Raw genomic sequence first — 23,066 nt, forward strand, 5'->3', positions numbered from 1 at the left:
TGATCAGCTGTGTGGACACCAAGGCTGTTCTGAGAGTTTATAATCAAACTGGGAAAGCCGGATCCAGGGGAAACAGAGAGGAGGAGCGACTTGGCTGAGGTCAACCAACAGAGCCAGGAGTAGAACCAAACAACCACCCTCCCCCGAGACCTACTGCTCTACCCACTAGGCCACCCAGCCTCCTCCAGGGTAACTGTATTAAAACCCAGTGCAATAACAATCCTGGGTTGTTTCTCCTCTTTCAGGCTTTTGCTGGCTCGTCTGCTTCAAGGGGACTCAGCATTTCTCCAGCGCTCGTAAGTTGATGCCTAGAAACCTGGACAAAATCTCCAGATCCGAACCCCGGTGTGTCCTGCAGCTGGAGGGGGGCTTTGAACGGGCAAAGAACTTTCCATCCCATTTCCTCCTCCCCTTTCCCCACGTTTCTGTGTATTTTTCCTCTTTCTTCTTTTTCATTCCCTTCTGCTCTCTTGCGCTGTGTCCCCACTTGCCACAAAGCCACCTTCTCCGCTGGCAGCTAAACAGGGCTGCGTTTTAATTCAATGTCCAGCCTGGTTCCTTCTTCATTTCCCAGTGAACAGGTGCGACGATCCAATGCTGTGCCCTGATCACGCAACGTGCACCAACGCTGTCCAGGGCTACTTCTGCACCTGCCGACCTGGGTTCATATCCACTTCGGGGGCCATGAAGTTCACCGATCCAGCCGTCCGTTGCCACGGTGAGTGTGAGCCCTGGAGCTAAGGGAGGGGGAGCTCTGTACTGGGGACACTTCCATGGAGTCGCTCTGGAGCGTGCGATGAAGATAATACATCAGGTACTAGAGAAAAGAGTATCAGGGACTGGGAAGCGTGATGCGGTGACTAAGAGAGCCAGGCCAGGCCAATATGTGGCGATGGAGATTTAACGACTTGGCTTCCTGCAATCTGGCCATCAGCAACCCCAGGAATGGCCCGTCACACTGGAAAGCAACAATGAAAGTTAGAGACGGTGCAAACTGCACAAAGCCGTGGGTGGGGAAGCTGAGCAACCCGGACTGCTGCTAACTGGGACTGGACAGGGGATGGATCCCTTGATCCCTGCCCTGTTCTCTTCATTCCCTCTGAAGCACCTGGCACCGGCCACTGTTGGAAGACAGGGTCCTGGGCTAGATGGACCATTGGTCTGACCCAGTGTGGCCGTTCTTGTGGTCTTAATCCAAGGTGTAAGAAGAGTTGTCTCCACCCTCACCCTGATTTAAATCAAATCCACCCTGGAGGGGGGATTGGGCATGGGGAGGAGACTGGGACTGGTTGGGCAGGGAGATGGGCTTTTCCTTTCCTGGCTTCAGGGGAGGGGGCTGGAGGCCTTTTCTTGCTTCTTCACCTGATGCCTTCAGAAGAGAGTCCAGCTGCCTTGATCCTACCTCCCCACCCACCTATTCTTCTAGGCCCACTCTTCCTCACTTGCTGGGAGGCTTAACGAAGGAATATGAAGCACACTGAAGATATAAGACAAAAGGGGCAAAGGCTTATTAATTAATTTAATTGTTTCTTCTTCATTTCCCAGCTGACAGGTGCGTGGATTCATCTCTCTGTCCTGCTTATGCAACCTGTGACAACGTCCCCGGGAGCTACCAATGCACCTGCAAACGTGGGTTTGCATCTAGCTCTGGGGAGCAGCACTTCACTGATGGAACAGTGAAGTGTAACGGTGAGTGTGAGCTCCTGAACCCAGCTAGGAGAAGGGGAGCCATGTAGTGTAGGGCCACTGCTATGTAGCTTGCACTAGTGTCACCGGGAGTGGCACTTCCACTTGCAGTGAAGGTTCGGTATTGAGTACTTCGCTGACTGGAAAGCGTGATGCAGTGACTAAGAGGGATATATGTGGCCAAGGAGATTTAGTGACTTGGCTTCCCCCGCCTGTCAATCTGTCCCTCCCCAAACCACGGGACAGCCAATCAAATGGAAAAGCCATAGTGCAGTTTGCACACAGCCTTGGAGCAGGGCAGGGTGGCATGGGGATGAGTGGCTGAATTCCTCCCAGAGCAGCCCAGGGTGTAGAAAAAGTCCCCTCCAGCCCTGATTCCATTCCTTGTATGGAGGGGAGGAGCATATTATGGCCCCGCCTCCTTCCCACCCACTTTTGGGACAGCATGATCCACCAGGAGGAATATGGCGGAAAGCGTGATCCTCGTGGAGGCCTGGTGGGAGGTTCCTTGTGGGCTCCCTCCTCCTGTGCACCCATTTCGGGGACACTCACAATACAGCCCCTAAAATGGATAAAAGAAAATGGGTTTTTTTACATGCTGCAGTATTAACCTGTAGAACTCCCTGCCACAGTATCCCATGGAGGCTGCAAATTGATCAGGTTTCGAAGACAGATTAGACTTTGATATAAATAATGAGAACATCTGAAATGATCGTCAGAAGCATCTAGTACCAGCCACTGTTGAAAGCAGGATTCTGGGCTAGATGGGTCACTGCTCTGAGCCAGCTCTGGCACAGAGCAGAGCGATGGATCCAAAAGGCCCTTGAGGCTGGTGGAAAGACTCTCCCTGACTCCAATGGGCTTTGGATGAGGGTGTGGGCGGCCCGTGGCAGTAAATCTCTGAGGTTCTAGCATCACGCAGGCCCAACCTGGATTCCCTCCCCTAGATATTGACGAATGCTCCCGGGACCCATCGCCCTGCGGCCCCAGCTCCATCTGCACCAACACACGGGGCAGGTACACCTGCAAGTGTCCCCCGGGCTACCTCCCCCGCAGCCAGCCTGGCATCCCGTTCAGCTGCACAGGTGAGCGTCCCGTGCGGGGGCTGTGGGTGGAGCTCTGGGGTGGGAGGCTGAGGCCGGCTCTCCGGTCGTCCCGCAGATGGAGCCAGTCCACAGTGGGTGCAGGAATTTGACCTGTGTGCATCAGCCCGGCAACCTGCTGTGACCAGATACTCAAGTGGGAGATGCAGGTTTCAGTCCCCTGGTTGCAATGACCGTGTTACCAAACCTGACTCCTCCTCCCTGCTCCAACTACCAAACCCCCCTCTCCTCCCAAAGCCGAGAAGAGAACCCAGGCATCCTGGCTCCCGCTTCTCAGGCCACTCAGTGGTGAGCTGGAGCCGGTTCGCAAGAACCGGTTGTTAAATTTAGAAGCCGGTGTAGAACCGGTGGTTAAAGGGGCCGGCAGGTGGGCAAACTACGGTCCGCAGGCCACATCCGGCCCACGGGACCGTCCTGTCCGGCCCACCTGAGCTCCCAGCTGGGGAGCTCCCTCGGCCCCTCCACTGCTCCCCCCGCTCTCGCAGAGCCCCAGTGCATTGAGCAGCATGGTAAGGGGGCCGGGGCTGGGAGGAGGGTTTGGATAAGGGGCAGGGAGCGGTTGGTGGGGGCGGAGGTTCTGGGGAGGCGGTCAGGGGACAGGGAATGGGGGCGGGTTGGGTAGGTGTGGGAGTTCCGGGGGTTTGTCGGGGGGGTGGTGGATGGGGTCGAGGCAGTCAGAGACCAGGGAGCGGGACGAGTTGGGTAGGGGGTGGGGTCCTGTGGGGCAGTTAGGGTGGGGGGGTTTCAGGAGGGGGTGGTCAGGGGACAAGGAGCGGGCGGGGGGGTTGATGGGTTGTGGGTTCTGAGCGGGGCAGTTGGGAGCAGGACGTGAGTTGGGGTTGGATGGGTGAGGGGGGGAAGACTGGAACGTGGGGCTTGTACTGACCGCACGGTTCCCTACCGGATCTTCAGTGGCATTCGGCGATGGGGGGGGGTCTTCACTCGCTCCAGGTGAAGGACCCGCTGCCGAAATGCCGCCGAAAACCCGGAGCGAGTGAAGACCCCCCCCCGCTGTGAAAGTGCCGCTGAGGACCCGGTAGGGAACCGGTTATTAGGATTGTGGGAGCTCATCACTGAGGCCACTAGCACCCGCTACCTTTTGGGACTGGGCAGCATTTTGCAAACCTGTTGGGAACCATATTCCTGGCATGGTGCCCCCTCCAATGCCAGGTGCTGGGACCTGCCGTCTCCCCACCCCTCCTCCCATCAAGGGAAGGCTCCATTGCTCCTTCCCCCGTCACAGATATCGACGAGTGTCTGGATGTGGCGTCATGCCCTGCGTACGCCACCTGCACCAACACGCCAGGAAGCCACTACTGCACCTGCAATCCCGGCTTTGCATCGAGTTCTGGGGAGCAGCGCTTCACTGACCCAGCAGCGCAGTGCAACGGTGAGTGCTGGTTCTGTCCCAGAGCAGAGTGATTGATCCAAAAGGCCCCTGAGGCTGGTGGAAAGACTCTCCCTGACTCCAATGGGCTTTGGATGAGGGTGTGGGCGGCCCGTGGCAGTAAATCCCTGGGGTTCTAGCATCACGCAGGCCCAACCTGGATTCCCTCCCCTAGATATTGACGAATGCTCCCGGGACCCATCGCTCTGCAGCCCCAGCTCCATCTGCACCAACACACGGGGCAGTTACACCTGCACGTGTCCCCTAGGCTACCTCCCCCGCAGCCAGCCTGGCATCCCGTTCAGCTGCACAGGTGAGCGTCCCGGGCGGGGGCTGTGGGTGGAGCTCTGGGATGGGAGGCTGAGGCCGGCTCTCCGGTCGTCCCGCAGACGAGAGCGAGGGTCTGAGCGGCTCTGCCTTTCCAGCCTGGAGTGCGACTGTCTCCAGAGCCCCGGGGAGTGGGGCGAGCTGGCTGTGTCTTCACGGCTGGCTCCACAGTGTTGCTCAGGGGGTCGGGCGACTGCCTAGGAATGAGGAGACGGGAGTTCCAGTCCCAGCCCTGCTCCTGACTTACTGAGTCTCTGCCCCTCTCCTGGCCTCTGCCCCCTCCCGCACTTTGTCTTGTTGGACTGTAAGTTCTCACTGTGTCTGTGCAGCACCCAGCGCAGTGGGGCATCTAGGTGCTACCGTAATGCATGTAATAAACACACCGACTAATTCCAAATCATCTCCTGGCAGATGTGGATGAATGTGCCCAAAACCCTGCAATCTGTGGGCCCAATGCCTCCTGCCTCAACACACCTGGGAGCTACACCTGCCAGTGCTCACCAGGGCACCGTCTGTCCATGCTGGGGCCTTGGGTACTCGGAACAACCCGCTGCACAGGTGACCATCCAAGACACCTTCCCCGGCCTCTCACCGTATCCCTTGCCCATGAGAAGGACAAAATCTGATCCTCCAGCCTGGTTTTAAACAGTTTCTCTGCCCAGTAAGGGTGATGCTCACTAAGGGGACATAGATATTCCTGGGCCAGAGAGTGACTGTATAGTTCACAGGTGACTGCTAAACTGTATTATAATAACAACAAAGAGTCTGGTGGCACCTTAAAGACTAACAGATTTATTTGGGCATAAGCTTTCGTGAGTAAAAACCTCACTTCTTCGGATGCATCTTCGGATGTATTATAATGTTCAGCCACCAGGTGGCACCATGCGTAACATACTTGCCCTGAGGCGGTACCAGGTGTAGCCGGCTGTGTATTAAAGCACCAAAGGGAACACAGCTCTGGTCTCTCGCTCTGGGATGGAGCCAGTCCACAGTGGGTGCAGGAACTGACCCGTGTGCATCAGCCCGGCAACCGGCTGTGAGCAGATACTCAAGTGGGAGACCCAGGTTCCCGTCCCCTGGTTGCAATGACCGTGTTACCCAACCGGAGAGCTTGAGAGATACCAGCCTTGCAGCCTAGTGGTTCGGGCTCTCTCCGGGGCGATGGGGAGACCCAGGGTCCTACATAAGGCAGAGGGGGGAAATTGACCCTTCGTGTCCCGTATCTCAGGTGAGCGCGTTACCCACTGGGCTCTCGCTTCCAAGGGGTTTTGGGGGAGGCGGCAACACCCCCGCTCCACTTCTCCTTGGAAAAGGGTGACCAGGCTCCTGGATGTGAATCCTGACTCCTCCTCCCTCAACACCTCCCTGCTCCAACTACCAAACTTCACTCTCCTCCCAAAGCTGAGAAGAGAACCCAGGCATCCTGGCTCCCGCTTCTCAGGCCACTAGCACCCTCTGCCTCTTGGGGCTGGGCAACATTTTGCAAACCTGTTGGGAACCATATTCCTGGCATGGTGCCCCCTCCAATGGCAGGTGCTGGGACCTGCCTTCTCCCCAGCCCTCCTCCCATCAAGGGAAGGCTCCATTGCTCCTTCCCCCGTCACAGATATCGACGAGTGTCTGGATGTGGCGTCATGCCCTGCGTACGCCACCTGCACCAACACGCCAGGAAGCCACTACTGCACCTGCAATCCCGGCTTTGCATCGAGTTCTGGGGAGCAGCGCTTCACTGACCCAGCAGCGCAGTGCAACGGTGAGTTGCTGAGGCTGGTGGAAAGACTCTCACTGACTCCAATGGACTTTGGATGAGGGTGTGGGCGGCCCGTGGCAGTAAATCCCTGGGGTTCTAGCATCACGCAGGCCCAACCTGGATTCCCTCCCCTAGATATTGATGAATGCTCCCGGGACCCATCGCTCTGCAGCCCCATCTCCATCTGCACCAACACACAGGGCAATTACACCTGCAAGTGTCGTCCAGGCTACCTCCCCCGCAGCCAGCCTGGCATTCCGTTCAGCTGCACAGGTGAGCGTCCCGGGCGGGGGCTGTGGGTGGAGCTCTGGGGTGGGAGGCTGAGGCCGGCTCTCCGGTCGTCCCGCAGACGAGAGCGAGGGTCTGAGCGGCTCTGCCTGCCCAGGCTGGTGTGCGACTGTCTCCAGAGCCCCGGGGAGTGGGGCGAGCTGGCTGTGTCTTCACTGCTGTCTCCACAGTGTTGCTCAGGGGGTCGGGCGACTGCCTGGGAATGAGGAGACGGGAGTTCCAGTCCCAGTGCTGCTCCTGACTTACTGAGTCTCTGCCTCTCTCCTGGCCTCTGCCCCCTTCGCACTTTGTCTTGTTGGACTGTAAGTTCTCACTGTGTCTGTGCAGCACCGAGCACAGTGGAGCATCTAGGTGCTACCGCAATGCATGTAATAAACACACAGACTAATTCCAAATCATCTCCTGGCAGATGTGGATGAATGTGCCCCAAACCCTGCAATCTGTGGGCCCAATGCCTCCTGCCTCAACACACCTGGGAGCTACACCTGCCAGTGCTCACCAGGGCACCGTCCCTCCACGCCAGGGCCTTGGGTACCCGGAACAACCCACTGCACAGGTGACCATCCAAGACAACTTCCCCGGCCTCTCACCGTAGCCCTTGCCCATGAGAAGGACAAAATCTGATCCCCCACCCTGGTTTTAAACAGTTTCTCTGCCCAGTAAGGGTGAGGATCACTAGGGGAACACAGATAGTCCTGGGCCAGAGAAAAGAACAGGAGTACTTGTGGCATCTTAGAGACTCACAAATTTATTTGAGCATAAGCTTTCGTGGGCTACAGCCCACTTCATCGGATGCATAGAATGGAACCTATATTGAGGATATATATATACACATGTACAGAGAGCATGTACAGGTGGGAGTTGTCTTACCAACTCTGAGAGGCCAATTAAGTAAGAGAAAAGCAAACAAACCTTTGAAGTGATAATCAAGCTAGCCCAGTACAGACAGTTTGATAAGAAGTGTGAGAATACTTACAAGGGGAGATAGATTCAATGTTTGTAATGGCTCAGCCAGTGCCAGTCCTTATTCAAACCTACATTGATTGTGTCTAATTTGCATATCAATTCGAGTTCAGCAGTTTCTCGTTGGAGTCTGTTTTTGAAGCTTTTCTGTTGTAAAATAGCCACCCGCAGGTCTGTCATTGAATGACCAGACAGGTTAAAGTGTTCTCCTAATGGTTTTTGAGTATTATGATTCCTGATGTCAGATTTATGTCCATTAATTCTTTTGCATAGGGACTGTCTGGTACAATGTACATGGCAGAGGGGCATTGCTGGCACATGATGGCATATATCACATTGGTAGATGTGCAGGTGAACGAGCCCCTGATGGTATGGCTGATGTGATTAGGTCCTATGATGGTGTCATTTGAATAGATATGTGGACAGAGTTGGCATCAGGCTTTGTTACAAAGATAGGTTCCTGGGTCAGTGGTTTTGTTCAGTGATGTGTGGTTGCTGGTGAGTATTTGCTTCAGGTTGAGGGGTTGTCTGTAAGCGAGGACAGGTCTGTCTCCCAAGATCTGTGAGAGTACAGTGACTACAGTTCACAGGTGACTGCTAAACTGTATTATAATGTTCAGCCACCAGGTGGCACCATGCGTAACATACTTGACCTGAGGCTGTACCAGCTGTAGCCGGCTGTGTATTAAAGCACCAAAGGGAACACAGCTCTGGTCTCTCTCTCTGGGATGGAGCCAGTCCACAGTGGGTGCAGGAACTGACCCGTGTGCATCAGCCCGGCAACCGGCTGTGACCAGATACTCAAGTGGGAGACCCAGGTTCCCGTCCCCTGGTTGCAATGACCGTGTTACCCAACCGGAGAGCTTGAGGGATACCAGCCTTGCAGCCTAGTGGTTAGGGCTCTCGCCGGGGCGATGGGGAGACCCAGGGTCCTACATCAGGCAGAGGGAGGAAATTGACCCTTCGTGTCCCGTATCTCAGGTGCACGCACTACCCACTGGGCTCTCGCTTCCAAGGGGTTTTGAGGGAGGCAGAACCACCCCCTTTTTCCACTTCTCCTTGGAAAAGGGTGACCAGGCTCGTGGATGTGAATCCTGAGTGGAAATAGGCACCTCCCTCTGACCGAGATCTGGGGTCAACGAAAAGTGGGGCTTACTTGGGTAGTAACCCTAGACCTGGAAGTCACTGGTTTTACAAGCAGGATTTTAAAACCCTTTGTATTCTGGATGGGGACGCCCAGCGATTTCCTGCACATTTGATTATTTTTTGTTCATTTCCTCCTAGAGGTCGCTTCAAACGATCTGGTGAGGAATTGCAAGAACCGAGGGCTGGACGCGGCTCACGGCTCATCCCCAGACGATGTACGTATCCCAGCATAGTTCACACGCCCCGTTGATCTAGGGACACTCACGGCAAAGGCAGCGGGGGGAGCCCCGGCTGAAATTCTTTAAAGTGACTCAGTGATGGTTTTTGGTGCCTGACTTGAGATGCCTTCAAATGGGCCTGAGTGTGCAGGGAGCGGGCGCTCGCCACTTCCTGGGCACCTTTAAGGAACCTCGCACGAGTGCTGCCAAAATCGAGTTGCTTTGGAGAATCTGAGCCCTGGTCGATTTTGTCTGCAGTGCGGCCCTGGACTGCCACAGCAAAGCCACTCACACCTGGTGTTTCTGGCACTGGGGATTTTAATCCAGGGGGTGAAACGTCGTCCTCCCTGCCAGTGAGATAGCAGCAAAGTGCAGGCTGCAGGAGAGTGACAAGAATCATCAAATCTTTAGTGGGTGGAAAATCCCATTGTAGGAAGCCATAACTCCCCCCTGTCCCCCCAGCAGCACCCGTCCCGATCCCCAGGATACCAGCAGCAGAACCTCTGGCACCCCAAACCTCCCTTGTCCCTTCTTGCCACCCACAATCCTTTGCATTAGCACTGTGGCTTCAAGCAGGGCGCTCCACAGACCCCCCTTCCTCGGACCAAGATCGGGGCCCCTATTGTGCCAGGTGCTGCATGGACACATAATAAGAGGCAGTCCGTGCCCCCATGACTTACAATGTAAGTGGCAATGTTAGTTGGCCTGCTGTACAGATGGGGAACTGAAACTGTGAGAAGTAAGATGGCTTCATGACTATGCTGCAATTTGAACCCCTGGGTCCCAGCCCCATGCCTTGGCCACAAGAGCAACCTTCCTGCTGTACGATTGAATTGGTGTTGTATTACGGGCTTTTCCTTCTGCTTCGGCCCCCTCCTTCCGCCCTGCACAGGCTGCCTTCTGCACGTTATTGACCTCCACCTTCAGCGTCTTGGGAGACCCCACCGAAAGGAAGAACTCCAACGTCTCTCTGAAGGTAAGAGAAGCCTGGATGCTTATCGCAGCTTTCAGTCTCTCTAGACCCTCCTGCATCACCCAGGCCACAGAACCCCACCCCACTGAGCCCTGCATCCAGCCCTATAACTAGGGGGTGGGCAGATCCTAGAATTCCCTGGAAGAGAACAGGGCTGATGCTTGTGGTTCACCAGCATCTTGCTGTAGAGAGATCTAATCGGCGCCACGTAGGCCCGTAGCAGGGCTGGACCGAGGAAACTCAGCTTTAGAGGCACGAGCCGCTAGTGCTTGAGCCAACGGACTGCAGGCCTGAGCCGAAGCCCACTGAAGTCATTCAAAGCCTCCCGTTGGCCGTGGAGCAGACCCCGGACCTGTAGCTGGCTCAGACCTCTATGGGCCAGCCACTAGACGGGGCATGTTGTAGACGTGGCTCCTCAGCGCCGATGGGACGAAGGGCAGCTGTGAGCATGCCCATCAGCAGCTCTTAGGAGATTGGCCGACCGTTGCTGGGGTAACGCAGCACAGCCAATAAGAGCTCTCTGTCTCGCCCCGCCGTAGAAAGCCGCGGAGGGATTTGCCTCCATCCTGGAGCAGACGCCCTCCTGGTCCAACCTGAGCACGAAGCAGCTCTCCACCATGGCCACCGTCTTCCTGGAGAACGTGGAGAATGTCGTGCTGGCCGTCTTCGACAACCCGACCGGGAATGGGAGCCAGACCATCCAGATGGAACAACTGGGTAGGAAGCTGGTTCTTGGGGGGGTGGGGTGGTCGGAACAGGTGGGAGCTGCACGTCACAAGCAGCGTGACTCGGCCCAATAGGGATGGAGCCTGCCTGGTGACCAATCAGCAGGTGCAATATCTAGTTGGCTCATTTCTCTATGGCCTCCCTATTATGAACATTACGGTATCATCTATTGTTCTATGGCCTCCGTATTATGACCATTACGGTAGCACCTAGAAACCCCAGCTGAGACCGGGACACTGTTGTGCCAGGCGCTGCACAGACACGGGGGGGGGGGGAGAGAGTCCCTGCTGCGAAGAACTTCCAATTTAAACAAACAAAGGGAGCTCATTATCCCTATTTTACAGAGGAGGGAAACTGAGGCAGGGAGCTGCAGTGACTTGCCCAAGGTTACACAGGGATTTGATGGCAGAGCTGCGAGTTCAGCTTGGATCTCCTGCCTGAACCACAAGGCCGTATCCCTCGATCCCAGCTCTCGGGATCCCAGCCTGCATGTACCGATGGCTGCAGTTCCCATTCTTAAGCAAGGCCACATTCCCCGCCCCCATCTACAGCTCCCCAGTCCCCCCTTGTTCTTAAACCCCTCGGGAGAGGCTTGGTCCAAGGGCCCCATGAAACTTCCTCCCTATCTCTGTCCTGTGGGCACAAAAGCCTCTTCCCCTCTCGGCTGGACGTGTTTCTCCGTTTCCCTCTCTCTCTGGGCCGTCAACCACGGATTGGCTCTGCAGAGCGAGTGACGGCCCCTGCCCGAGGAGCCGCTGTGCTGTATCAGACCGTGCTCTTTCCCCCTCTCCTTAGCTGTCCAGACCAAAGTCATTGAGGACAGCTGCCCCGGAAAGGACTCAGTCATCAGCCTGAAAGTCAAAGGGGAGACCATGAAGATTAGCTGCAGAACGATCCAGGGATCAGAGGCACAAGGTACATCACCACCACCAGAGGGCATGAGACGGATTTCCCAGGCTGACTCAGAGAGATGGGAAAGTGAACTAGATGGACCATTGGTGTGATTTGGGATACAGGGCTCACAGAACAGGGCTCTGTGATGGAATGGCAATTCCTGGGTTCTTACGCCTACAAATGTAAATTCCTTCTGTCCTAGCCAAGCTGGCTCGAATCAACGGAACTAGAAGAATTAAGAATGAGGGCTGGTCAAAACTGTTCCATCTACACTGTACTTCAGCGGAAAACTGGGTCCTCAGAAAATGCAATTCTTCATGAAGTGGCTGATTTCTGCAGGAAACTTAGATTGCGTCTTGAAAAACTGGCTGCCCCAATCGCCCTCCAACCTGAAATATTTTCTGCTTTTGGCTGAAGACCTAAAATATCTTGATTCTGAAATCATGTTCCTGATGCCTCATGCTCCCATTCCCCTCCACAGGCCAGGCTCTCCGGCCAGGCTTCATCTCCCATGATGCACTGTGGCTAGATAATTGCCATGGTGCATCATGGGAGATGCAGACCAACCAGGGAGCCTGGCTCATAGAGGAGAAACAGGAGCACAAGGCACCGGAACCACAACTCCCAGGAGGCATTGCAGTAGCATTTTTAAATCAAAAATTTGGTTTCCATTTTTTTCCCCCCCAAACTCAAGATTTTCACCAGGGGAAAAAAACCCTTTTCCAACTATCTCTGTTAATGTCAGATGTTTTCAGAAAACCAGCTTCAGGGGCTCTCCAAAAACTGTCACACATTTGGGGGGATTTTCAAGATCCGCCCACTCCTTATAACACTGTAACGCTGAAATAAATACACAACATTAAGGAGCCCCCTGCCTTCTGTTGCGTTCTATAATTTATGGACAGCCCCTCAGTCTTGTCGTCAGTGCCCGCTGAACTGCAGTTCTAAGTAGAAGTCTGGCTGTCCGGCCACCTGGGTTCTCTTCCCGCTCTGCTGCTGGCTTGCTGTGCCATTGTGTTACTTTTCTGTGCCTCGTTTTTATCCGTGTGAGGGTCTGAAGTGATACATTACCCAGCTCCTGAAGCGGGGGAGTTGTACAGTGCTTTGCGAGTCCCTCTGCGCAATGTGGGTAAAGAAGCCGCTAACACCTTGTTTTTCCTTGGGAATACTTGCAGCCCGGGCTGGAGTGGCGTTTGCCTCCTACGTGGGCCTGGAGTCCATCCTGAATGGCAGCTTCTTCCATGGCCAAAGGGACATCTCTGTCTTGCCAGTCCGGATAAATTCCAGGGTGGTGAGTGCCTTCCTGACCAGCGAGACCAAGACCGATTTCCCGGATCCAGTCCACTACACCTTCCAGAACATCATGGTAAGGCCGGCTGCATGTCCCTCCATGAACTGCTGCTGGTGTAAGCGGGGGAATGGTCCCGCTATTGTGGGGAACTTTCCTGGCTTCTGCACTACCCCGGTGAAGTGGGCTAGCGAAAGGATCCGAGTCCTCGCTCCCATTTCCTTTACCCAGAGGCCTCCCTGCCCTTGAGGACTCTCCTTCCACTCTCCTGTCTGGCAGTGTCCTCGTAAACCGCGACAAGGCTGGGCCCAGGATTCCTGTGGGGCTCGACCCCCAACCCTGCTGTGGTCACCTAGGACAGGGGCTAGGGTGTCCCCACTCCGGGGTACTCTCTCTGCACTGGGCACCTCCCTGACCCACTGATCATTTCATACAATTTAAAGCAAATACAAGTTGTTTAATTAACAATTAATTTTAAAAAAGAATAAGGAAAAATGGGAAAGGTTAAAGGAAAACACATCACCCTGCTCTGTGCAGGGAACATCACAACCAGTGTCTCTGGAACGTCCGGGCAGGTCACAGTCTGTTCCTTGTAGGTCCCAGGCCTCCTTCTCAGGCCCTGGCTGTGCTGCAGAGACGCTGCGGGTCGGACACTTGCTCTGGCGGTGGCCACACGCTCTCAGGCTCTAGGTGGCAGGACCCTTCTTCCCAGCGTCGCCCCCGCCCGGTCGGGGTGATGATCCCCCTGCAAGTCTGGCCTGCAAGGCCTCTTGGCTGAGGCATCTCCCTGTGCTGGGCCCACTGCCCAGGGTGCCCCTCACTCTCCCCAGCGGCTCACCGCACTCGGACTGCACACGGCTCCAGACTGCCCCAGCCCCAGCTCCGGACGGCTCCAGCCCCGGCTCCAGCTCCACTTGGCCTCAGCACAGCTGCTGCTGTTGCTCTGCCTCCAGCTCCCTGGGCTGCTTCTCTGGCCTCTCTGGCTCTGGTTGCTACAGCTCTGCCCCCAGGACAGCTCTGCTCTCTCTGGGCTGTGCTCTGGCTTTGGGTCTGCAGCTCTGCTCCCAGCAGCTTAGCTCGGGCCCCTGCTCTCCCCTTAGCTCGGCCCCACTCTGTCTGACCCAGGCCATTCCAGTTCACATGGACGGGACCCCCCGGCCTCCTGACTCTCTGATTAGCTGCCCGCCCTGTCAATCAGGCTCATCTGGAGCACTGACCTCTCCCCATTGTTCCTGGGGACTGTCAGTCTCAGGCTCCTGATTTGCCATCGACCCCTCCCCTTTTAGTGCTGGGACCTAGTCACCAAAACCCCCCCACTGACTGTTAGTAAGGGGGCACAGTCCCCTTACACTGGGGTTGATTCCGACTTTTTCAGGAGCAGTCTGGCTTCTGTGGTGGGGATGCTGCATTGAATTAACTCTCAGGTGGGGAGGAATTCTTGTGTTCTCCCCCAGGTGTGGTGCTGCCTTGGGCGGGAAGGGGGGGATTGAAGTCATGACCTCTTGATGAAAAAGTCTGAATTTCTGCTCCAGCCGCTAAAGGGACAGCTCAATTAACCGAGCGTCGGTAGTAGACACATACATTTCCCGGTACTGGGGTTGAGTGGCAGGGGAAGAGAGCAAAGAGAAACACGGGGAGACAGTGTGGCCTAGTGGATAGCACACTAGTGTGCGACCTGGGTTCTACTCCTGGTTCTGCTACTGGCCTGTTGGGTGACCTTGATATTTGCGCCCCCCCACTCTGTGCCTCAGTTTCCCCATATGTCAAATGGGGGTAATGACTTTTTTTGGGAAGTGCCTTGACTGATGGATGGAAAGCACTTAAGAGCTAGGTGTTAATACTAGCAGCAGGGATAGATTTTCTTCTGCTTCATTAAGGCAGACGCAGAGTCTGGGAGCCCTTCAGAACCAGCCAATATGTGTTCTTTGGCCCACTCTCTGCGGGGGCCATAGAGAGGCTGTTAACTCTCTGCCCTACTGTTCAGTATTTGTGCTAATGCACAGGCTGAAATCAGCGCCCCCTTCTGGCAGGAACAGCTCATCGTGTGAGACAGCCCTTCCCGCCAAGCGCTTAGTCTGTCTAGCCCAGGGATCGGCAACCTTTCAGAAGTGGTGTGCCGAGTCTTCATTTATTCACTCCGATTTAAGGTTTCGCATGCCAGTCATACATTTTCACATTTTTAGAAGATCTCTTTCTATAAGGCAATAATATATAATTAAACTATTGTTGTATGTAAAGTAAATAAGGTTTTTAAAATGTTTAAGAAGCTTCATTTAAAATTAAATTAAAATGCAGAGCCCCCTGGACCGGTGGCCAGGACCCGGGCAGCGTGAGTGCCACTGAAAATCAGCTCACGTGCCACCTTTGAAACGCGTGCCATAGGTTGCCTGGTCTAGACAAAGGGTGGGAGGGGAAACTGAGGCACAGAGCAGGAGAATGACTCTGTCAAGGTCACACAGTGGCAGAGCCAAGGTTTCCTGCGTTCCAATCTAATACCCTGTCCACTGGTCTGCACGGCCTCTGTTAGTCTGCCCCTCAAGTGCTTTCCTGGAGTCCCCGGCCCACGCCCCGGTATCACGTTTTTTCCAATCTGCGTTATTCTTCGCTTTTTCCTTATTTTTATTTAATTTTTTTGCAGCCAAGCAGCAGCCGCGACGAGCTCATCTGCGTCTCGTGGGAGGCCACGGCCCGGCGTGGCAGCTGGTCTCGGGCAGGGTGCGGGGTCCTGCGCAGCAGCGCCACTCACACCACGTGCAGCTGCAATCGCGTCTCCAACCTGGCCGTCCTCATGGCATCGGGGGAGATAACGGTAACGGGCCCGCGTTCGCAGACCGAGGCTGCGGGCTTTGCTGGGGGCAGTCGGGCATCCTCTCGGCAAAGGAGAGGTTGAAGGAGGACAAGGAGGTAGCTCTGGGGATGTTTACGGGGAGCCCCTCCCCGGCATGGGGGGCAGCGCCGGAGAAAGCACAAAGGGGCTGGGGTGAGCACTGGAGGTGGGCATCACGGGCCGATCACAGGGGGTTCCCCATTCCATGGTCCCCTGCTGGCTCCCAGAGCCCTATGGTTGAAATAAAGGCCCCTGTACAGTTATATGCCCGTGCTCCCCTGGAACAGGGCAGGAATCGGGGGGAGTTCTCAGCAAAGCCCCACCCGCATTAACTGCCCCACGTGGGATGACGTGTGGCCTCCTAATGAGCTGTCTGCCCTGCCTCCCCGATAGGCAGACTTCCCACTGTTCCTCGTCTCCCACGTCGGGCTGGCCCTGTCCGTGCTGTGCCTCTTCCTCGCCATCCTCACCTTCCTCCTGTGCCGCTCCATCCGCAACGTGAACACCTCCATCCACCTGCAGCTCTGCCTCTGCCTCTTCCTGGCCGACCTGCTCTTCCTCACCACGGTGGACAGACCCGGCCATCAGGTAAAGCACTCCCTGCCCCTCGCATGGGGCCGAAGGGGTCAGCGAGAAGAGCCTGGTAGATAGAACACTGCCTGGGGACTCTGGTGACCTGGGTGCTAGTCCTGGGTTGTAGTCTTGACTCTGCCCTTAACCTGTTGGTGATGCTGGGCAAAGCACTTTCCTGTGCCTCAGTTTCCCTATCTGTAAAATGGGGGTAATGAAGAGTGAGTGATTATTGGGTATGCAGCTAGCAGTAGCCATCAGTGCAGAGATGAGATCCTGGGGCAAACCCCTTCTTACAGTGGTAATTCCCAGGGGTGGGTTTGATGCAGGGGAACCAAGCCCAGGGATGCTCATTAGAGGCTGTTAAATGAAAGAATCACAGGACTAGAAAGGACCTCGAGAAGTGCTCGTTAGTGCAGGCTGAAGGACCCAGACCTCCAGTGGGCTCTTTGAAATGCCCCCCTGAGCTGGGATTTGTGTGGCAGAAGACAGTGGTGGCCACAGTGTCCCTGATGGTCAGATGGAGGCGATGCTCAAACGTTGTTTAGCTGGGCTGCTGGACACAGACCCTGTGGTTCTCTCTGGCTCGCCAGCTCCCGCCCTGTTCTGCATAGTGTTGCCACAAGGGGTCACCCTAAGTGCTGGCCTGGCCTGGGGAACCACGCAGAAGCAGAGCCCGGGATCTCTGCGCTCACGCGGGCGTTCTTCCCTCCCCAGCTGGCCTGCGCCATCATCGCTGGCATCCTGCACTACCTCTTCCTGGCCTGCTTCGCCTGGATGTTCCTGGAGGCCGTGGTGCTCTTCCTCACCGTCCGCAACCTCGGGGTCGTCAACTATTTCAGCACCCACAGCCCCAAGATGGGGCACCTGAGCCTCTTCGGCTACGGCTTCCCCGCCCTGGTGGTGGCCGTCTCGGCGGCGGTTATGCCGGAGGGCTACGGCCGACAGGAAAAGTGAGCGCCCGAGCTGGGGAACTGGCCCTGAAGGAGGCTGCAGTGGTTAGGGCATTAACATGTGTTAGGGGAGATGCAGGTTCAAGTCCCAGCTCTTCTACAGGCTTGGTGCTGGGCAAGCCAATTAGCTGCTCTGTGCCTCGGTTTCCCCATGTGTGCAATGGGGATGATGGCACTGCCCTGCTGCAGCGGGGTATTGGGAGACAAAATCTATTAAAGATTGTTAGAGGCTACAGTGATGGGGCCTTATAAGTCCCTAGAAGTGGGCAGTCCAAATCTAAGGCATTCTTGGCTTTAAGGAAATTTGATGTACTGTGGTTAGACCTGCAGGCCATATTCGCTGTGTGAGTGCAAAAAGGGGAGTGAAGAGAGTAGGTCCTGTCTTAAGCCAGCACTGTGTGTGTGTAGCGCTCTGTGTGTGTCGTGTGTGTGTGTGTGTGTGTGTCCCAGAGCTCCCCAGGGAAAGACTCTCTGGACCAGTGGGCATCTGTCTCGACAGCTGTGCTGCTGTCCTTCATGAATGAATTAGTCAGTTTCTAGCATCTAGTTGACTGGGGCGCAGGACACCTGGGTTCTCTCTCTGCCTCTGTCCATGACCTTGAATAAAATTAATAGATTCTATGGCCAGACCACTGCGATCATGTGGTCTGGCCTCCTGTATATCACAGGGCAGAGAACTCCCCGAAATGAGTCACACTCCCCCTTCTCTGCCTCAGTTTCCCTTCCCCCCACATCTGTCTTATCATTTAGATTGTGCTGGTAGGGGCAGGGTCTGTCCCTCACTCTGTAGCTGTGCCCAATGGGACCCCAGTCTCGGTGGAAGCCTCTTCGGGTAGCACTAATATCAATGATAATCGCTGCACCAAGCTGCTGATGTTCGGTGAATGTCACATCAACCTTTTGTTCCTGTAGCTGCTGGCTCAGCATGGAGAAGGGGTTCATCTGGAGTTTCCTGGGGCCGGTGTGTGTCATCATCGGGGTACGTATCCATTGCGGCTCGACCCTGCTGCCTACCTCAGCACGGTGATGTCTGGAGCGCTGCCTGGCTTCCCTTGTCTATTGCTAAGCACTGTGGGCCCAATTCATCCCCTGGTGTAATGCTACTGACCTCGAAGGAGTACATGCCAAGGAGGATTTTGGCCCAGTCGGGGAATGGGGTGATAAGACGCACCAGATCAATCCTGCCAAAGCCAGTTTGTGGCATCTCGTTGGGACTTCAGATCATGAGGCCAGATCCTCACCTGGCGTAAATCAGTATTGCTCGGTTGATTTCAGTGGAGCAATGCTGATTTGCACTAGCTGGGGATCTGGCCGAATAATCATATCAGACAGCAATACACTTGCTCTGGATGGTGACAATTTCTGCTTCTGCTCATGTCAAGACCCACCCAGCTGCCCGTCACATCCCTTCCCCGGAACCTGAGGCAAATTAGGGTTAGTGAGATAAGAAAAATACAAACATAAGAACGGCCACACTGGATCAGACCAAAGGTCCATAGTCCAATATCCTCTCTTCTGACAGTGGCCAGTGCCAGGTGCCCCAGAGGGAATGAACAGAAAGGGTAATCATCAAGTGATCCATTCCTGTTGCCCATTCCCAACTTCTGGCAAACAGATGTTAGGGACACCATCTCTGCCCATAGCCATTGACGAACCTATCCTCCATGAACTTATCTAGTTCTTTTTTGAACCCTGTTATAGTCTTGGCCTTCACAACGTCCTCTGGCAAGGAGTTCCACAGGTTGACTGTGTGTTGTGTGGAAAAAATACTTCCTTTTGTTTGTTTTAAACCTGCTGCCTATTAATTTCACTTGGTGACCCCTAGTTCTTGTGTTATGAGAAGGAGTAAATAACACTTCCTTATTGACTTTCTCCACATCAGTCATGATTTTATAGACCTCTACCATATTCCCTCTTAGTCGTCTCTTTTCCAAGCCGAAAATTCCCAGTCTTATTCATCTCTCCTTATATGGCAGCCGTTCCAGACCCCTAATCATTTTTGTTACCCTTTTTTGAACCTTTTCCAATTCCAATATATCTTTTTTGAGATGGGGCGACCACATCTGCACGCAGTATTCAAGATGTGGGCGCACCATGGATTTATATAGAGGCAACATGATATTTTCTCTTTTATTATCTATCCCTTCCTTAATGATTCCCAACGTTCGGTTTGCTTTTTGACGGCCCCTGCACATTGAGTGGATGTTTTCAGAGAACTCTCCACAATGACTCCAAGATCTTTCTTGAGTGGTAACAGCCAATTTGGACCCCATCATTGTATATGTATCATTAGGAGTCTGTTTTCCAGTGTGTATTACTTTGCATTTGTCAACATGGAATTTCATCTGGCATTTTGTTGCCCAGTCACCTGGGTTTGCGAGATCCTTTTGTAGCTCTTCGCAGTCTGCCTGGGACTTAATTATCTTGAGCAATTTTGTATCTGCAAATATTGCCACCTCTCTACTTTGATTCTAGATGAATTCCGTCCTTTTTGCCTTAACCCTCTGGATGCTGCAGAGAAAACTTTCCAGCCTGAACACTGAAGTGTCCACCCTCAAGGACACCAGGTAACGTTGGTTTAAAAGCAGAGCTGAAAAGTATAGTTAGTGGTGGTAAGCGGGAGGGGGAGTCAGGACTCCTGGTTTCTGTCCCCAGCTCGGGGAGGGGAGCGGGGCCTAGCAGTTAGAATTGGGAGTCGGGACTCCTGGGTTCCATTCCCAGCTCTGCTACTGGCAGCGTAACTTTGGGCAAGTCACCGTGCCTCAGTTTCCCTCTTTTTAAAAACTGGGCTGAAGTGGGAGTTGTGAGCCCCCCTGAGTGCTGGGAGAGCCCGTGGAGATCCTCAGTCTGGCCGACAGCCCCCCAAGGGCAGTGCTGGACGCCCCATCGTTTGTCCCTCAGCCGTGGAGTGGCCAGGGTGCTGGAATGCAGGAGAGAGGGCGATGCTGCTGCGAAGTCTGGATGGACAGATCCTCAGGTGGTGGAAGCTGGTGTCTGTCTACGGGATCTGCCGATTTGCACCAGCTGGAGATCTGCTCCCAGTGGGGCTTTCCCCCGTCTCTGACAGTTGGATTTACAAGCCCGCTCTGCTCCTTGCTGTGTACAGAGATACTGTATCTCCAGGTGCGGGAGGAGTACAAGAGATGGTTGCCCTCTGCCCTCTGCAATGGGGCCCGGATGGGATAGTCACCCCGAAAGCCAGGACACATAGAGGCAGAGTTTATATGTGCCTGCAGCCAGGGCTCCTTTTGCCCGATCCGCACAGGATCGGAATCCGTCCCAGCCGCTCTTAGCGAGGTTTGGGTCTTTAGCGCAGGCCGTAGCAGCTTGTGCGGCTGCCTTTCGAAGTCTCTGGGTCAGCCGCTCTCACGCTTGTCGCTGGAGCGTGGCTCTCTGGAGGCATTCGCCATTTCGGCCCGGACCCCCCTGACTCAGCCGCCCTGCAGAGGGCTGTCATCACGGGATCTCTCCCTCTGCTTTCTCCAGGCTACTGACCTTTAAAGCCATCGCCCAGGTCTTCATTCTGGGCTGCACGTGGATTTTCGGTCTCCTTCAAGTCGGCCCAGCCGCCACGGTCATGGCGTATTTATTCACCATCGTCAACAGCCTGCAGGGAGCCTTCATCTTCCTGGTGCACTGTCTCCTCAATCGCCAGGTACCGCCCAGGGCCCTTCGTCCCCTGATGGACTTGGCAGACCCCCTGCCAGCGGAGAGCAGGGCGGGCTAATGACACTTTACTGAGCATGCTGGGCAAGATCCCCCCCCCCCCGCTTTCCCCCCAGGGTTCCCCCAGTAACAGAGCCATGGAGCAGCCCCTTGGTTGGAGAGGAACGATGGCCCAGAGGCTGAAGCACCTGGGCACAATTCCATGCTGTGCTGTCGGCTCCTTGGGCAAGTCACTTTGCCTCTCAGTTCCCTGGAGAACTTCCCTAAAATAATCAGTCTGGCATCCTTCAGGAAGTCAGAAGGAAAAGGTCTCCTGAGAATCCCCTTCCGTGCTTCTATCCTATAAAGGCTCTGCCTCCAATGCAGGGGGTGGATTGGGTGCAAAGCTAGAGTGCATTGCATTATGGGAATTCTCTGCTGCCACAGGAAGCAGAGTGTTAGAGCAGCCCTGAGGTTGCTCTAACTTGTACCAAGGCATAGAGGAGGGGGAGCAATAAATAAGTCTCCGCATGGGTAACAGAGAATGAGCCCCAGTGACTGCATGAGGGACTCAGGTCCCTTTTATCAGGCAGGATTAGATGCGGCTCTTGTTCATTTGCATATCGCCCAGATGCTGAGGTGCTGGGCACGTTAGAAACAGAGATAAGGCATAGAGAGAAGAGATCTCTCGGCACCACTGACTGTCTCTGTATCTCCAGGTGCGGGAGGAGTACAAGAGATGGTTCACCTGCAAACCCAAGTCCTACGTTTCTGATGTCTCCATGTCTACTTTAGCCACCAGCAGCAAAGTGGTAAGCGAGCCAATGACCGCTGAACCCTCACCAGAAGCGTCCAGAATCTAGGCTAGATCCGGGCAGGGTTACAGCACTGGACTGGGAGTCAGGACTCCTGGGCTCTGGAAGTGGTGTGGGTCTAGTGGTTAGAGCAAAGGGGGCTGGGAGTCACGACTCCCCAGTGAAGGGCAGACATGGTGTCTGGACTGATGTAGTTACATTGGTTCAAAAGTTGGGTGCAAACCAGCCCTCAGGGACTTAGGAGCACTGGGGGAAGCGCCAGTGACACCAATAGACATGGAAATCTGCCACGCTAGGAGCTTGAAGTCAGGGTCAAATCCGAGTGCACAGAAGGCCTGATCCCACTCATCTGATATCAAAACTGTCTTGGGAACTTGTGTTTTCCCTTCCGCCCCTCCGGAACCATGCCGGTGTCTCTCATTCCTTGCAGGGCTGACGTTCTGGTCAGGAGGCAGGAGACGCCATCGCGCTGCAGGAGAAGGAAGAGCTTATCGCAGAACTTGAATCTGCCTTCTTTAAAGTACTTGTAGGATCCCAACTTCGAAACCAACCTGCCAGCTGGAGTGTGATCCCGGGGTTAAATCAGCGGGCTGGGAAGGGGAGAGGAGTGTCTGGATTAGAGCCGGGGGTGCTGGCAGTCAGGACTCCTGGGTTGTCCTATCCCTGGCTGTGGGGTCTAGTGGTTAGAACAAGTTACACTCCCTAGACATTGGCCAGTAGCACCTATAGCTTAATCCGCTGCTGCTTTTCTGAGATTCCCTTTCTCCTTATTTATCATTTCCCCCCCCCCAATTGTTCAGTCCCCTGAAATCTGAGTAGGTTTTGTATGTCTGTGGCATTTCAATACTGTAAAATGAGTTTGATTTCGAATGCATGACTTTGTGGTGTCTTTTTAAAACGCCTTCTGCTGAAGTGGTTTTGTTTCTACCCCCTAAAATATACAGGCTAAATTGTTTCTCCCTCCAGTGGCTGGAAATGGGGTACAAGCAACCACATCCTGAATCCCTACAATGCTCGGTCTAAATGCAGTTCCTAGTGCTCCCTGACAGCCAGGGGGCGCTGTCGAGCATGCCCAGTAGTGCTGTCCTATGAATTCAGTATAGCCTGCACTCTGCTCCATGACTGCTTAATGCAAACCAGGATTTGGAGAGACACCTAGTGGTGACATCAGGAAGTACAGTCGGGGAGCTAGAGTGCCTGAGGGAACCAGTGGGCCTGTATCCCGCAGCCTCAATACAGGACCCCCGCTTATAGGCATCCGCGCAGAGTCCTGTCTCTGCCACGGGGGCCCCCCACTCTTGGAGGCAATGAGCTGGAGCTCGGTTCTTTTGTCCGTGGTCTTGTTGGGCCAGTGCGCAGCCCCACATGTGCAACGCCCCAGACAGGGTGTGACTGTGCCTGGATCCCAGCCTCTCGGCTCCAGCTGTCAGGCTGCCCGGGGCGTAGCCGTAGCTCCACGGCCAGCTCTCAGGCTCCCATGTGGCCACCAGCCCCCTCCCTCCCAAGC

At 54.9% G+C, this 23,066-nt stretch overlaps 1 protein-coding gene across 7 annotated transcripts; it reads left to right on the plus strand.

Annotated features, from left to right (window-relative positions):
* The first annotated feature begins 241 nt into the window (after positions 1-241).
* Positions 242-22,425, plus strand: ADGRE1 (adhesion G protein-coupled receptor E1). 7 transcript variants are annotated; one of them, XM_034791933.1, is made up of 23 exons: positions 242-296; positions 575-718; positions 1,546-1,689; positions 2,634-2,771; positions 4,033-4,179; positions 4,352-4,489; positions 4,915-5,061; positions 6,110-6,256; positions 6,389-6,526; positions 6,951-7,097; positions 8,789-8,865; positions 9,761-9,844; positions 10,381-10,558; positions 11,363-11,482; positions 12,637-12,827; positions 15,388-15,558; positions 15,970-16,164; positions 16,864-17,099; positions 18,012-18,078; positions 19,575-19,666; positions 20,586-20,754; positions 21,464-21,556; positions 21,990-22,425. In XM_034791933.1, exons 2-23 carry the CDS (start codon positions 595-597, stop codon positions 21,993-21,995), a joined length of 2,949 nt encoding a protein of 982 aa, XP_034647824.1. In that variant the 5' UTR covers positions 242-296; positions 575-594; the 3' UTR covers positions 21,996-22,425. The 7 variants fall into 7 exon arrangements, with proteins under 7 accessions (XP_034647824.1, XP_034647825.1, XP_034647827.1 ...); XM_034791934.1 differs by lacking the exon at positions 6,389-6,526; XM_034791936.1 differs by lacking the exon at positions 4,915-5,061.
* The last annotated feature ends 641 nt before the right edge of the window (positions 22,426-23,066 follow it).

This window comes from Trachemys scripta, chromosome 16 (genome assembly GCF_013100865.1).
Source record: "Trachemys scripta elegans isolate TJP31775 chromosome 16, CAS_Tse_1.0, whole genome shotgun sequence".
In the NCBI taxonomy this organism is placed as follows: domain Eukaryota; kingdom Metazoa; phylum Chordata; order Testudines; family Emydidae; genus Trachemys; species Trachemys scripta.